We start from the raw sequence: 15,129 nt of genomic DNA, 5'->3' as shown, positions 1-15,129 counted from the left end.
AAAAGTTTACTGGCTCAGAGGGTGCTCTCAAGCTCTCTAAGCCCAAGAACCAAACTCAAAGTGTCCCCAGGCCTCGTGCTCAGAGACAAACGGTTAAACTGTCTCCAAGCCTTGACCAAAAGACTGAAAGCGCTCAAGGACTGCCTCTGCAAGTCCCCAAGCAAAAGTGCCCAGGAGTAAAACTACGGTACTCCCAAGCGGAAAGCGCTCAAGAGTTCAAACAACTCCCAAGCAAAAATGCCCAAGAGTCCTACTAACTCTCAAGCGAGGTGCGCCCAAGAGTCTTCCTTAAAACTCTTAAGCACGGTGCGGCCGGTTGCCGCAGGGCTTCAGGAACCTGGCTTTAGATTCCCAAAGCTAAACTAAACGAACGGACTAACGATCCCTTCACGTTTCCTCCGGAGCGGGGATTGAAGCCTAAGTGCTGGCAGGAACGGGGTTTGGATGGACTTAGGAGAGACGGGGGAGGGCGGAAAAGAATTTTATATGTGCTGCTTCAGGATGTATATATGCGTATATATCTAGAGCCTACTTCTGGGATCCCACACATAGACGCGTTTAGGCGGCCCGGAAGGTGGCCAGGAACTTCACCAGTTCAGAGATCCTTACCCACAGTACACCGGTTATAACGGCTGGAGGGCCTCGCAGTGCACCACAAAAGGCAAGTAGTCCAAAGCTGGCTGAAGGAGGAAATGGGGAAAAGCCAACCCTCGCTAGAGCCACACACACTCACACTTTTAATTCCCTGAGCTAGATTGCGCTCTTTACACAGAGGTCTGGAAAATTTTCCTCTAAGTCAGTTTGCTGAAGACACGCGTGTCGACTCATGTGCATTCACACGAACTGGGTTATGCCCGCATCCTCCACCAGTAAACTGTTACCAGAACTGCTTTTTATTATAAGGGGGAAATTAGCTATAGCAGTCTGTAACTTAAAATTAGCGCGGATCTTAACCTATGTCTACGGAGGTCCCGATCCCAGACACTCAAGTGAAAAAGAGGCAGACTACAAATAAGTTCCAAACACGTGTATTTAGTGTGGCGTAAGCCTAAACTTGCACAAGCATACAAAGAACACACAAGATCTAAGAAATACAGAGTAGGAAATACAGAGACGTTCGCATTAGCTGGTTCCCAACGATGGTGGGGAATACTCACTTATCCTGAAGCGAAGCAGAGACACAACAGCGAAGTGGCCCAATGCCAGCACTGGGACCACAGACGGACAGCGAGGGGTTCTGGATAGGATGGCACGAGCACCGAGTGGTCTGGGAGACCAGCTTAAATACCCCAAAACGTACCCTGGGGCAGGTGCTGTACTTGGTGGTTCTCACAGATTAAAACAAAGACTCTAATGGGTTACTGAATGGCTTGGATGGGCCACTTTGGCAATCAGATTGTGATAAGTGACACCTCAGGAAGAGGGGACAAAAGAGGGAGGGGGAAATCCAAGTGGGCTGAAAGGATGTTCCAGCGGACAGGGCTTGTCCTGATGTCATCAGCTCTGGAATGCGGAGGTTTCTTTGAGATGCATTCTCTAAGTGCTTGGGATGGTCGGCACTTAGTTCCTTCTCCTGGGCGGCTCCTAGGATATGCAGAGCGGGGCGAGGTACTCTCGCTGCGGACGTGGTGTGCCCGCTTCGCTGAAATGGCTTCTCAAAGCAGTCTTCTTCCCTGGGTCTTCTGGGTGCCTGAGAACATGGATGCCGGCTGGGCATAGCTGGGGCTGGATAGCAGGCTGCCCGGTAGCGAGGGCAAGCTCGGCGACCGGCTCGCGGGAGGCTTCAGGTGGGAACTGACCAGGGAGCGCATAGCCAGGCTCGTTGGAGGTTTCCCCGACAGGCGCCCGGCTGCTAGCAGCGGCTTGGGCCCATATGAGGCAGGCTTCCATGGAGGCAGGGGGAACAGCACGTAAAACACAGTCCAAAGCAGGGAACAGGCACGGTCCGCGGCAGATGGCAATGCAGGCACGGGGCACACTTGTAATAAAGTCCAAACACACACTGGGAAGTCCAGATACAGGTCAGGGCAGGGCTGCCCAGAAAAAGAGTCCTTTGTGCAGTTAACCAAACATGGAGTCAGTGAACTACACAGTCCATAGCAGCAGTAAGGCAATTGACACGCAGGCAGGAAACTGACACGTGTATCAGAGCACACACGTGCAAAGCAATCTTCGGTGTAGTAGTAAAACAGTAATGCAGGAAACTTTAACACAGTTCATGGCAGGCTTTAAAGCATGAGAGGGGGCCTACTTGGCAACAGCCTACCCGTACTCCATCCCATGGCCTCCCTACAGGCAGTGAATGGTTCACTCATGTATCCCACAGTTACCAGTCCAGAAGGTGAAATGGACTGAGCAAGAAGGCACATGCAAAGGATATGATAAAAGCTAATTTTTCTTTCGAGTGTCATTGCTGGTGGGTGACTCCCCCCCCCCCCCGCATCTTGATTCTTCTGTCCTTCATAATTTTACCAATTGTTTTTATATTGAAGTAATTACACTGTACAGCTTGGCATGCCAATATTATATAAAACCTGGAAAATGCGTATGAACAAAGGTAAGTAATTTAGCTACAGTTTTCTGATCAGTAATTCTTTTCATTGCCACTTGCTGTGATGAATAAGTTGTCTAGTGTCGTATTAAAGCTATCAATTTAAGGCAAAACAAAGCACGGACACAGATGAAGACAACCTTGTTCCCATTCAAGAACAAAAGTAATCTTTAGGGGAACCAGCTGCTCAACCATAGTCCCTCTGACTATAAACTTACCAAGTTTGTCACCAACCACTGTGGCCTCAGTTGCTTCTGAGGGTTCACCAACTCCAGCTGAATTGCAACAGCGAACTCGAAAGTGGTAGGATTTCCCTTCAGCCAAGTCAAAGAGTGCAAAGCGTGGGGACTTCACAGGGATCTCAGTGTTTACTCTCTGCCAGTTTTCTGTTCCTGCAATACACTGAAATCAAATTTTCAGAATTGGACAAAATCAGTCTCTCACAAAAAGGAACTCTGCAGAGAAAGAAGCAGATAGGTTTGCCACAGTGCTTCATGACTCTGAACTGGAAAACTAATTTAAAATAATATTTTATAGTACAAACAGCATATTATTTATTGATTTGATTTATACTCCGCCCTCCCCACAAATGGGCTCATGGTGGCTTACAGCAACCATAAAATACAATAAATTAATCATAAAATTATAAAATCAGTAACAATCTTAAGACAGTCACTAAAATAGTCCAGGTGCCTTTTCCATAGGCTACTTAAACAAACAGTCAGGAATCCACATCTTGGCCATACATATGGGCATAAGTTAACACACGGCCGAGGGCAATCCCAGAAAAAGTGGTGGTCTTAGGTGGAAGAGGGGGACACCCACTGGTCCTCAGCCAAAGGTCTGGTGGAACATCTCTGTTTTACAGGCCCTGCAGAACTGTAACAGGTCTCGCAGGGTCTGGATCTCCAGAAAGAGAGCATTCCACCAGGCTGGGGCCAGGCAGAAAAAGTCCTGGCCCTGGTCAAGGCCAGACAGATGTCCCTCAGGCCAGGGACCACCAGGAGTTGCTTGTATGCAGAGTGCAACACCCTGCAGGGGATGTAATGGGAAAGGTGTAGGTATGCAGCAGGTATGCAACAGGTATGCAGGCCCCAGTCCATGAAGGGCATAGAAATACACAGCAATAAAAACACTGAAACCAAATCCCTCCTTCCCCCAATCTTTGTTCATTCTTTGAGAAAACAAAATGTTTACTTACTATTGTTATATTGCTTACTAACAAAATGTTTGCTTACTATTGTTACATATTCACACACACAGTTTATATTTCTGTGCTTTCCCTCAGTTTAACTTTCCCTCTACAATAGTGATCACCTTCCACCATTTCTCCATAAGGTGGGGTTTTTTTGGGGGGAGCCTTCCTGGTTGACTACTAACTTGCTAAGACAATTTGTCAAAAAATTATAAAATCATATACCTGGAACACCTGTTCAGCAGTGATATACTTGTATTTAGTTTAGTTTAGTTTATTGTTATTACGATCCAGGATCAGAATTTGCATCAGCATATACAGTAGTATCTAACAAATACATTGATTACATGTCTAAGCATATCTAGAAAGCTGGGCAATATATTTAAATACATAAAATTGTTAGATATTGGTTAAAATTTCTTAAGGGAGTTATGGTAATCTATCTAATTAAACTAATCAAGGTGCAGGATCTTATTACTTCAGCAGGGGTTTCATTACAACAAATTGCTAAGGATAGCAGAATAAAATTAACTATAAAAGTACATTAGTTTTAAGATTACCCATGTCTAAAAATTCAATACATCAATGTGTTAAAATAGATAAAATAATTAAAATCTTAATTAAAATTTCTAGTAAAAATAATAGTGTTCTGTCTGATTACACTAGCCAAAGCACAGAACCTTGCAACCTTAGCAGTAATTTCTGTACAGGAATCAGTTAAAAGGAGGGTAGAATAAGACTGACTTGATCTGCCTGGGTAGGCAGCAATAACTGGTAAGATATACTTGGTTCAGATCTCCTGATAGAACTTGCAGTATAAAAGGACATGCTCGATTGTCTCTACCTGCCCGGGTTGACAAGGGCATAGGCGATTTGCATATGGAATATGAGCATATCTCCCCTCCCAGACAGCGGATGGAAGGTGCTAAGGTGAAAGCTCTGCGGTGTTTTGGGAACTGCAATGAAAAGAGATAGCTAAGGGGGGTAAAATTTTGTTTTCTATTTGTTACTGGCATGACATTTAAGGCCTGTGCTCTATCTACTTGGAGAGAAGTGTCCCATAGTCTCTATTTGATAATCATTCTGGCTCCTTGGTGGCCAAGGTGCAACAGCGCTGTGCTGGAGAAGCCCAATAGTGACAGTTTGCGTTCTATTGTTGAGATCCAACTTGATCGGAAGCTGTCTAGGAAGATTAAAGGCGTTAATCCTGAGGGGGAAAATTTTATCTTGAGCCATAGACAGATGGCATGGAACCAGGCCCGGGTTTCCAATGTTACTACCCCAGCCTCTAACCTGAGCAAGGCATTATGGATACATCTTGGCACTCCTAATAAGGATCTTAGAAATTTGGATTGGATTACTTCAAGCTTGGAGTGATCTTTGTACAGGGATACCTGAGCACCATACATAAGATGAGGTATTGTCTTGCCTTGGAAAACCTTCAGGGCATGTGGGATGTAAGCACCTCCTTTTGTATGGAAAAATCTCAAAATGGCTGAGGCTGTTTTATGGGCAGATTCTGTGACCTGAGAGAGGTGTGCAGCCCATGAGCCTGAGTATTGGAATGCGACTCCCAAATACCTGAATACCTTTACCTGCTCAATCTTATGTCCATCTATTTGCCACCTGTGTAAGGTGGGTCTTTTGCCAAAGACAAGATATACTTGTATTTTATACTGTTGTGATTGAAACCAGTGCTAATGTTATTGAAAACTGGGTTGTTTTCACTTTCACTCTTCTGTCACCTAGTAGCTATAATGTATTTTTAAAAATGTAATGTATTTTTTAAAAATAAAGTTAACCTTTTTGTTAGAAAATTACACAGAACAGAAGCAGTGGTGGTTTGGGCAGCCAAAATGCCATGAAGGAGACCCTGCCTCCTCATCTGATGGATGGGGAAGACAGAAGCACTTTGATGAACATGTCACCACCAGGTAGAGGCAGGCAAAGTGGCACTCAGCCTCACTGCCACTTGCCCCTCAGCCTGGAATCTGACATAGTACCTAGCAGTGGTTGGCCCTGGCAGGGGATGGAAAGGCTAGCCACTATGCTGTCTGTCTTTGGTAGTGGCATGTTCTCAACAGCCCAGTTGCACCACCTTTGCCAACCTGCTCCCCCCCCCCAAGGCATGAGGATGTTGTTGGGCCAGCTGGGAGACAAGCAAACTAGTGAAGACACTGCCGTGGCTAAGACAGGTGCAGCGCAACCTCCTGCCTGGGCCAAAGCTGGGCTCTGTGTCACCTCATCCCCCTGCCCAGCCAGTTTTTCCAATTGTTCCCATAGTGGTCAATTGGCCTTTTAAAAAATGCAACAAGAATTGTAATGTATAATGATTTAGCTGAGTCATTGCTCTATACATTACAATTCCTCTCGTACTTTTTAATTTGATCCCAAGCTAAAGGGCAGCAGAGAAAGAAGGATAGAGGCTGCAGTTGTCAGCTCATTTACTCTACAGAAATATTGTCAAGGTCAAGGAAAGAACTGGTGAAGAACAAGCAATTATCAAGAAGATGTAAGGAATCAGAATTATATGAATGATAATGTGTAATGAATTTAGTATGTAAAGTAATTATTTGATGTGGATAAAGAAATTAGTGCTCAGCTCAAATGTCATGGACAAAATAGAATTTGTTATGATTGGCATGAACCTGGTTAATTAACGAGTTTGTAAACTCCCTCTCTCCTCCCTCATCCCCTTGATCAGAGTATTAAGATGGAAAATTGGAGCATTCAACTAATTCAATCGAGTAATGATATCCAAAGGCATGTGCATTTTATGGAGTTAGCTGTACTACACGAGGAGAATAGGAAAAGGAAGGGCGGGGAGTGTATGAGCTTAATCATAAACAAACTCCAGTTTCTGAATTTGCCAAAATGTTGAACATTTTATTAGTTTGAAGACGATATTAAAATACTCAGTGTAGGAGATAGACCCCAGGACAAGTGCCACCTATCCCAAAAGAAGACATTAATCAACGTGTTTAATTACAGACATCCAGCAACTGCTGCTGTTTTTACAGGATTTTAGCTAACTCCTGCTTCTGTACTACATTCAGAAAAGGAGTTCAAGACAAGAAGCTATAAGGAATTTAGCAGAAACACTAGCTATTTATTTTATGGAGATCTGTGCTGTCTATTCAGTATATTCTTGACTATCCAGTGCCTTCGTCAGTCTATTGTAAACAATACCTATATGTCTTTGATGAGTAAAAAGCATGAAATTCTTTGTCCGGGGATGAACTATGACTTGGGACACAATGAAGGACAAAATACTATACAGATACTCTAATTTTACCTTTTCCACAAAGTACATGACACCCTCATGGCCCCGTTCACATGGAGGTTTCCAGCTAAGCACAACATAGTTCTTTGTGGCTTCTGTAACATGGAGGTTTGAAGGTGGTCCTGGGACAATGCCCTCTGTGTAACAGGAGAGTGAAGAAAGGCTTTTATGTAGTTAACACAGCTAAGCTACAGCTACCATAGAGCAGCAGGATGCAGGTGAGCCTGTTGATATGTCTATTGATATGGTTTGTCCCTGTGAGGTCAAACAATTTGAAGTTAGAAGCTGAAAATAAACAATTTTTAAGTAGAGATGGGCATAAATCAGAAAAAAAACAAACCGTGCAGTTCATGGTTCGTCACATTTCACAACCCATGAACCGTGATCTTTCATGAACCTGCCCCGGTTTGCAAACTGGTTCATTTGGTTCATGAAAACATCACAGCCAGGTCAGCAAATCGTCACTTCCGGGCCAGCAGAAGGCCACTTCTGGGTCAGCAGAAGGTCTGTAGGAAGTCCATCCCCCGTTGCCTAGGAAACTGATTGATCGGCACCAGGCTGTCTGCAGTGACGAACCAAAAAATGAACCAAACGAACCAGCCTAAAATTCGTGGCGGTTCATCAAAAATGGGCTCTGACGAACTGTTGGTTCGCAAACCACAAGCTTTGGTTCGTATTTCGGTTCATGCCCATCTCTATTCTTAGGCCTTGCTTGAATGTTCAAAACACTTACAATCCAATGTAATTTACATATGAGTCTGTTATAAAGTGTAAAGCCTTTGTCATCCAGTGATTGATAGCCTAGAATGCTTAGCCAGCCTCATCCAGCAGCCAAGCTCCTCCTCTTTAGCCCCCAAACCCTTACATCCTCAACCATGGTCACTCCCCATTCCCATTTTTCCAGCCAGCCAGCCAGCTTGCTGGGCTTCTGAATGCCCATGCTGCCAGCTGATGTCCTCCTCAGGTTCCTCTTTCCCTTCATTCTGCCTTGATCTGTTGGGAGCCAGCTCTCCTAGAGAGCTCCTGGGCAACTGGTCTGCTTGTCTGCTTGCTGGGTAAGATGGTTATGTGGGTCAGAGGGAAGGGGAAGGGTCCCACTAGGCATGAGGGCTGTTACTACGGCATCCCCAATGGGGTGGTGTTGGGTTGTTGCAGATTCATGTGGGTAGGCGGCAGGAAAGGAAGAACAGTACAATTGATTAACCAGCAACTCCCATTCCCCATGAGTACTGGAAGATAATGCTTCTGCAGTAGGTATGTGTATGTGCACACACACACACAATATGGTGCAAATCTGAGTGTAATAATTCTTTGAGAATAAATAATAAGAGCATTTTAAGTTCCCTCAATAAACTATAATAGTTAAGTAAGGTTCCTTGAGGGAAGCTGTAATAAGCAAGCTTAGAACCAGCCAAAGAAGAATTTACATCAGTCTTCTTTCAGGAGAGCATACACTTACTTACCTGTAGGTTCCTCCTCTGTGACAATAATCTGTCCGGTCCAGGGGGCAGAAGGGTGACCTGCAATAGAGTCAGAGGTTAGTCACACTTGGTAACTCTCTTCCTTTGAATCAGAGGCACCCATTAAGATTCAGCCTCCCAGCCTGCTGCTTTAAAAACTGATCTACAAGTTTGGCTTTTGTTATTGGCAGCATTCCCTCGTTGTGGTTTCCTAAGTACTATTGTTGTCAATTGAGTTTAATTGCTGAAGGACCATGCCAGATCAGTGCAAACACAAAAGAAAAAAAATAAGAGTTCAGCTGTAGGACCAGGTGTGCAACCTTTAGAAATTGTTTGCATGTTTATAGTCACTAAATATAAAATGCTAGGTGGTTCAGAGCTAAATTCTTCCCTGTGTTCTTTGCTCCACTTTAGATTTATCTCAGTACTTAGATGTAATAACAATGTTTATTGAATAACTCTTTAGTTTCTTTGCCAACAGGTTTATTTTGTGAAGCTACTCTTACTTTAACAATTGGGTGTTTCAGAATTTAAACACATTTGCTTGCCTCAAAAAAGAAGGAATACTATCCAAAATGAATATGAAAATTAAAATATTTATTTTGGATTTCTTGTCTTTAATAATAGGCGGGCAAAGAGATGGGAACCTCAGACCAAAGGAAAGAATCTAAATACCTCTTTCTTTTGGAGTTTCAAAAGCTGAAAGATGACAGTAAATATTATTTAAATCTATCTGATATCATTTTAGGCCTCAAGGATACCATTGTTTCAAAATAAAGCCTTCTAGAGCTACAATAGAAGGAACAAATTCCAAAGAAGCAGTCATGCTAGTCATGCTAAAAAACAAGAAGTATTTTGAAAGACCACTAGATGTTTTAGGGCTGCCCATGTCATTGGATATTTGGTGATATCATCAGCTGGCAGATACAACATATACATGCTCATGCATTCTTTTTTTGTAAACATGAGATCAAAAGATTAGAAAAGGCCGCGGACAGCATAGGACTGTGGCATTTCTATGCAGAGTTCAAGTGTGTATAAGACAAGAACAGAGCCACCTTTTCACAACACTAATTACCAGTGATTTTCCAGCTCTATTATACTCATGTAACAACATATGTAGTAAGAAAGAAACCCAATTAAGTCCAAGTAATGATGTCACTTCAGTAGCCACAAGGGCAGAATTAATATCTGAGTTTGTTGCAGGGCATGGGGTTGTAGCTCTCTTAGCTGATTCATTGTTGCCTATGTGAGAAAAGCTTTCTCCAAGACAGGATGTAGAGCACTGTTAATATATTGGAGCAATTTTGATGGAAGCAATATGCCAGTTACTTTCTCTGCCTGTCTAATACCAATGTGTCTGTCTGGTTTTGTGAATTTGATTCTTCACTTTACTGAGGGGATTTTTGGTTTTTATGAAGGCTTGATGTACATCCTTCAGGTATGAGTCACTGTTGCAGGAACTGAAACATATATGGTTGCATCAGAGGGACTGAAGTCAATGACTGTGTAGTGCACGCTCCACAATAGTTTAAAGTATGTAGATATTGTAGCTCTCAGAAGTTTCTGGTATAAAGTGGTGTTTATATGTTTATTGAATAGTTGTACTCTGGTTTCAAGGAAGTGACCCAGTTGTGTGGAATAGACCAATCTCAGGTTGTTGAAATCCAGGTAGAATTTTTTCTCCTTTTGGGTCCATTGATGAAGATATCATTGCTGTATCTCAGCTAGAGGAAAAGCCTTGGAGAGCAGGGAACATAGCTTGGTCAGCCATGAATATGTTGGCATACTGTATGCATGTTGTAAAGTCTGTTCCCAAATCTGAAATTTTCTATGGTAGAGATGGGCACGAACTGGGAACTTTCACGAACCTGCTCCTGAACCAAATTTCATGAACCACGAACTTTCACGAACCTGCTCCTGGTTTGCGAACCGGCTCGTTTGGGTCATGAAAACGTCACTTCTGGATCAAAAAATCATCACTTCCGGCCCAGCAGAAGGTCACTTCCGGGTCAGCAGAAGGTCTGCAGGAACTCCATCCCCTGTTGCCTAGGAAACTGATTGACTGGCACCAGGCTGTCTACAGTCACGAACCAAAAAATGAACCAAATGAACCAGTCTAAAGTTTGGCCTGGTTCATGCTTAATTTTGGTTCGTATTTCGGTTCGTGCTCATCTCTATTCTATGGCATCATCAGGAAGAAAATACTTAATGGTTTATAATCCATGTTTGTAAACAATGGTATACAGCCTCTACATACATGTTTACCTTGATGATATTATCTGAGAGATCATCATTTAATATTAGGAATGTTGATACAAATTATTGCACTCTGATGTTGAAGTAATTAAGTTTTTAAAAATCTATTCACATTTATTGCAATCTAAAAGAGCTGAGTATGTACACATTAGAAAATTGCAAGCACTTTTGGAACTTTCTCTTTGTTGGCCAGCCAGATATGGATATGTACTTACTCAACATATATTCAAACAATAACCAAGCAAATAGCAATAAAATCAACTCTGAGACCCAGCAAACCCAGCCTGCCACAACTTAAAAATATGTCTCTTAATGTCTTTGAAAACTCAGATCAATCAGAATACTTTACTATCACATCAATCATGCCCAGGCCAAAAATGATGAAAAGGACAGATTTCAGATTTGGACTCCAGTATTATGTGGATGCTTGACGTTACAAATAAATTATTCAGGCGTGTTCCATGCCTAGAACATAAGACCACCAGCAGGAAATAAAAGGAAATGTTTTCAAGAATATTGAAGGAGTTTTCCTCTTGCTGAATCCTACTCTGGGTTTGCTTTAGTGCTGATCCCTCTAGTGAGATGTTCTTGAATTTACTGCTTGCTGCTACCGCCCTAAAATTTAAGCTGCCAAACTCTTCAAAAGATGTAAGAGAAAGACACTTACTTCTAAGCCTAGCCCTATCAGCAGGGTCCAGCGCTGCCACAGGCTCTGATACACGGGATGGAATGCTTATTCCAGCATTATTCACAGCTCGGACCCGGAATATGTAGGAACGCCCTTCTATTAATCCTGTGACAGGGAAGCGAGCAAACTTCACTGGAGTCTCATTGCACTGGGACCAGTGGGTAGTGCCAACCTCACACCTGAAAAGAATATGAAGAACACTTTGCTGGCAGGGAAAACTGTGATTGTGTCCCAAAATTTGTTCATGTGCATGTTCATACGGTGGCATGAATGTACCAGTTTGTCATGCAGTATCTATTCTAGTATAACAACAATAACAACAACAACATTTGATTTATATACCGCCCTTCAGGATGACTTAACATCCACTCAGAGCTGTTTACAAAGTATGTTATCATTATCCTCACAACAACAATCACCTGTGAGGTGGTTGAGGCTGAGAGAGCTCCAGGAAGCTGTGACTGACCCAGGGTCACCCAGCTGGCTACAAGTGGAGGGGTGGGGAATCAAACCTGGTTCTCCAGATTAGAGTCCCGCACTCTTAACCACTACACCAAACTGGCAAAAGGATGTGAAACTCAACTGTCTTGTATGAATTTCGGCATTTAACTTTTCATGCAGCCATGTGGCTGTTTACTATAGTAAACGAGGGAATTAAATATATTTATCCCTTTAAAAAACCTCAAATCAACTAAGTGTAGCTTAAGACACTCTAGAGGCTATTTGGTGGCATTCAATTTTAGCCTTTGTTATTTTAAACAGAATAGAAAATTTAGGTACATTTATGGAACCATTACCAAAGTTTAGGAGGCCATCCTGGGTATAATTTTATATGGTTATTCAAACTGTGCACCCTAACTACATTAACTGCATTACTACATAACTACATTAACTACACTACACAGTTAAGGCACAGGATGAAAAATGTAGTAATTAATTAAAAGCACCTCACAATCAGAGTATGAAAGAAGCAATCCCTGCAATCTGGTTTGGGTTGCTGAAGCATTGCTGATGGAGTCTTCATGAAGATGTTCCCTCCGCAATCCATCAATCCCTGTTTGTGGCCCTAAGTCTCATTTCTAGTTGCCTCCATGGTTCCCCCCACCCTCCTTAATAGTTCCTTTATATCTGCCTCCTCTCAAACAGCTCTAGGAACGTTCATACATTAAATAGTCAGAAATACACACAGGGACACAGAGCAAGATGGGGGTCAGTACTGTCTCTCAGGTGAGTGCACTCACATGATACACACAGTGGTCAATGTGCACTTTGTTATAACCAGAATCTGCTCCAGACTGGAAAATCTGTGGGCTAAGCCAGCAGGCTGCCATCAATGGAAGTAAAAGACAGAAAGCCACATCCAGGTTAGGAGGCATACAAGATGAGGATGGCTACTTTGTCAATAAGGTATCAGGTTTATAGCACTACTAGAGCAGAAGGCGAAGGAAAACTCAAGTGAAAATCAAAAAGAGTCCAGTAGCACCTTTAAGACTAACCAATTTTATTGTAGCATAAGCTTTCGAGAATCAAGTTCTCTTCGTCAGATGCATAGTACAGAAACTGGTCAAATATAGAAGAGGAGGGGAGGAGAGAGAAGATGCAGTTAGGGGGGGAGAGGGAGGGTGCAACCAAAACATTCCTTTGCTAGTAAATGTAAACATCTCTTTTTGGTGTCCTTTTGGGGTCAGTTGGCTTGGGTGAGGCTTCAAAGGAGTTTGCCCTGTTAGTTTGCAGCAGTAAAACAGCTAGACCATCCAATTCCTATGTAGTATAAGCCTTCGATAACCACAGCTCTCCCCGTCAGATGCATCTGACAAAGAGAAGTGCTGTCCCCGAAAGCCCACGCCAGGCGCCACTGGGCTCCCCCAGACCCCGCCTCTGTAAAGGAAATCTGTTACCTGTGATAATGTGATAACCTCACCCAAGCCAACTGACCCCAAAAGGACCCCAAAAGGAGATGTTTACATTTACTAGCAAAGGAATGTTTTGGTTGCACCTTCCCTCTCTCCCCCTAACTGCATCTTCTCTCTCCTCCCCTCCTCTTCTATATTTGACCAGTTTCTGTACTATGCATCTGACGAAGAGAACTTGATTCTTGAAAGCTTATGCTACAATAAAATTGGTTAGTCTTAAAGGTGCCACTGGACTCTTTTTGATTTTGCTACTACAGACTAACACGGCTAACTCCTCTGGATCAAGTGAGAATGTGCCTTCCAAACCTGAGAAATCCAATTATCTTGCAAGGTGTTGTGGCAGGCTACAGTGGCATTTATGGCTTATTTGGGTGTGGAAGCCACAGGCTTGGCTCAAAGCCAAGTGTCTGCATCTGTGGGGAAGGAGAACGAATTGCCAGTGCTGTCCATCCCCCTTCTCTCTCAAATGGAGGCCTTAAGGTGAGGTGAGTCCATCCCTCTTGCCAAACTATGCCAGCTCTTCCCTCTACACACTCACACGTTACAGTCCTTTAAGTATACATTAAAGCTGTACTTTATGAACTGACCTTCATTCCTTCAGGATTACTTAATTTTTTGGTAACAGTTCAATCATGCTAGGGTATGACAAGGTAAGATATGTAGTATTTGGCACTGTTTCAAGATCTGGGCAATATTTGCTAACTCACATTATCAATCATGTATTAACTTGCTTCCATCAAACAACTTTCTGAGACATTACTTGGCAAACTGGAATCCCTTAATAATTCACAAAGTAATGTTATATTTTCTGTAATGAAGTGGTTTTTATGATCATATAGAGAATCCCATAGATCAGTATCACTAGTGCTAAAAAAGCAAATTAACGCAGTTGCAAAACATGTCTTCTTCAAACTCATTCTAGCCCAGAAGGTGGCCCCCTATCTTGATAGGACCAATCTGGTCACCTAGATCCACGCTATGGTAACATTGACATTAGACGACTGTAATGTACTCTACATAGGTCTTCCTTTGCAAATGGGCAAAATCAACAACTACCGATACATATGCATTCTCTGATGTGTCCCCCTGATGTGACCTTAGGGAATGGCCTTCCTGATCAGGTGAAGAAGGTTCTCTCTCTCTCTCCTGGCTTTCTACAAACTATGCAAAATTGGATTATTCAGAGGGGCTTTCTTACACAGGTAATAGGGCTGTACTGTAACAAATTAGTTCAGAAAGATGCTTTGGTAAACGTATAGGGACTGTATAGGCTATGCTACTACGTATAGTATGTGGCTGGAAGTACGGTGCTACTATATAATTTCTGCGTTGTTTAATGTGTCATGCTTTATTTCAGTTCTGTTTCAGATTTCTTTAAGCCAAATTCTCTTGCATTGTTTATTGCATGTCCTATTCTGTTGACTGTATTGATTTACAATAAATAAATAAATAAATAAATTCAGTCTTGCATAAATACTGACTTATCAATGAAATATCCTAAGATGGGACTTCCCCCATCAACAGCTGGTTGTTTCCAAGAGATAATGACATAGTCCTTATTAGCATCCAAACATTTCACATCCAGTGGGGATGCAGGGGCTCCTGGGATATCAGCATCAGCATCTGTATAGAGAAAGACACATACTGAATAACAATTATTTAAAGATTTTTTTTCATGTAAGAGCGAAAGCCAAAAGACTTTAAAGGCCAAATTCTACTTCTATAAAGTGGAAATTCTTCCTTTAATAGAATAACAGCATGCATGAATCAAAAACTTCAT

At 42.5% G+C, this 15,129-nt stretch overlaps 1 protein-coding gene across 1 annotated transcript in view; it reads right to left on the bottom strand.

The window, feature by feature from the left end:
* The window catches only part of MYOM1 (myomesin 1), a 143,864-nt gene that overhangs the window by 58,691 nt on the left and 70,044 nt on the right, over nucleotides 1-15,129 (bottom strand). The window contains 5 exon segments of the mRNA XM_054984625.1: nucleotides 2,770-2,953; nucleotides 7,042-7,166; nucleotides 8,493-8,549; nucleotides 11,416-11,615; nucleotides 14,831-14,972. Of these exon segments, the coding sequence (XP_054840600.1) occupies nucleotides 2,770-2,953; nucleotides 7,042-7,166; nucleotides 8,493-8,549; nucleotides 11,416-11,615; nucleotides 14,831-14,972 (708 nt within the window).

Source organism: Eublepharis macularius, chromosome 7, assembly GCF_028583425.1.
Source record: "Eublepharis macularius isolate TG4126 chromosome 7, MPM_Emac_v1.0, whole genome shotgun sequence".
Classification (NCBI taxonomy): Eukaryota; Metazoa; Chordata; class Lepidosauria; order Squamata; family Eublepharidae; genus Eublepharis; species Eublepharis macularius.
Note: the sequence above shows the minus strand (reverse complement) of the source record. Positions and strands in the feature narration are given on the sequence as shown.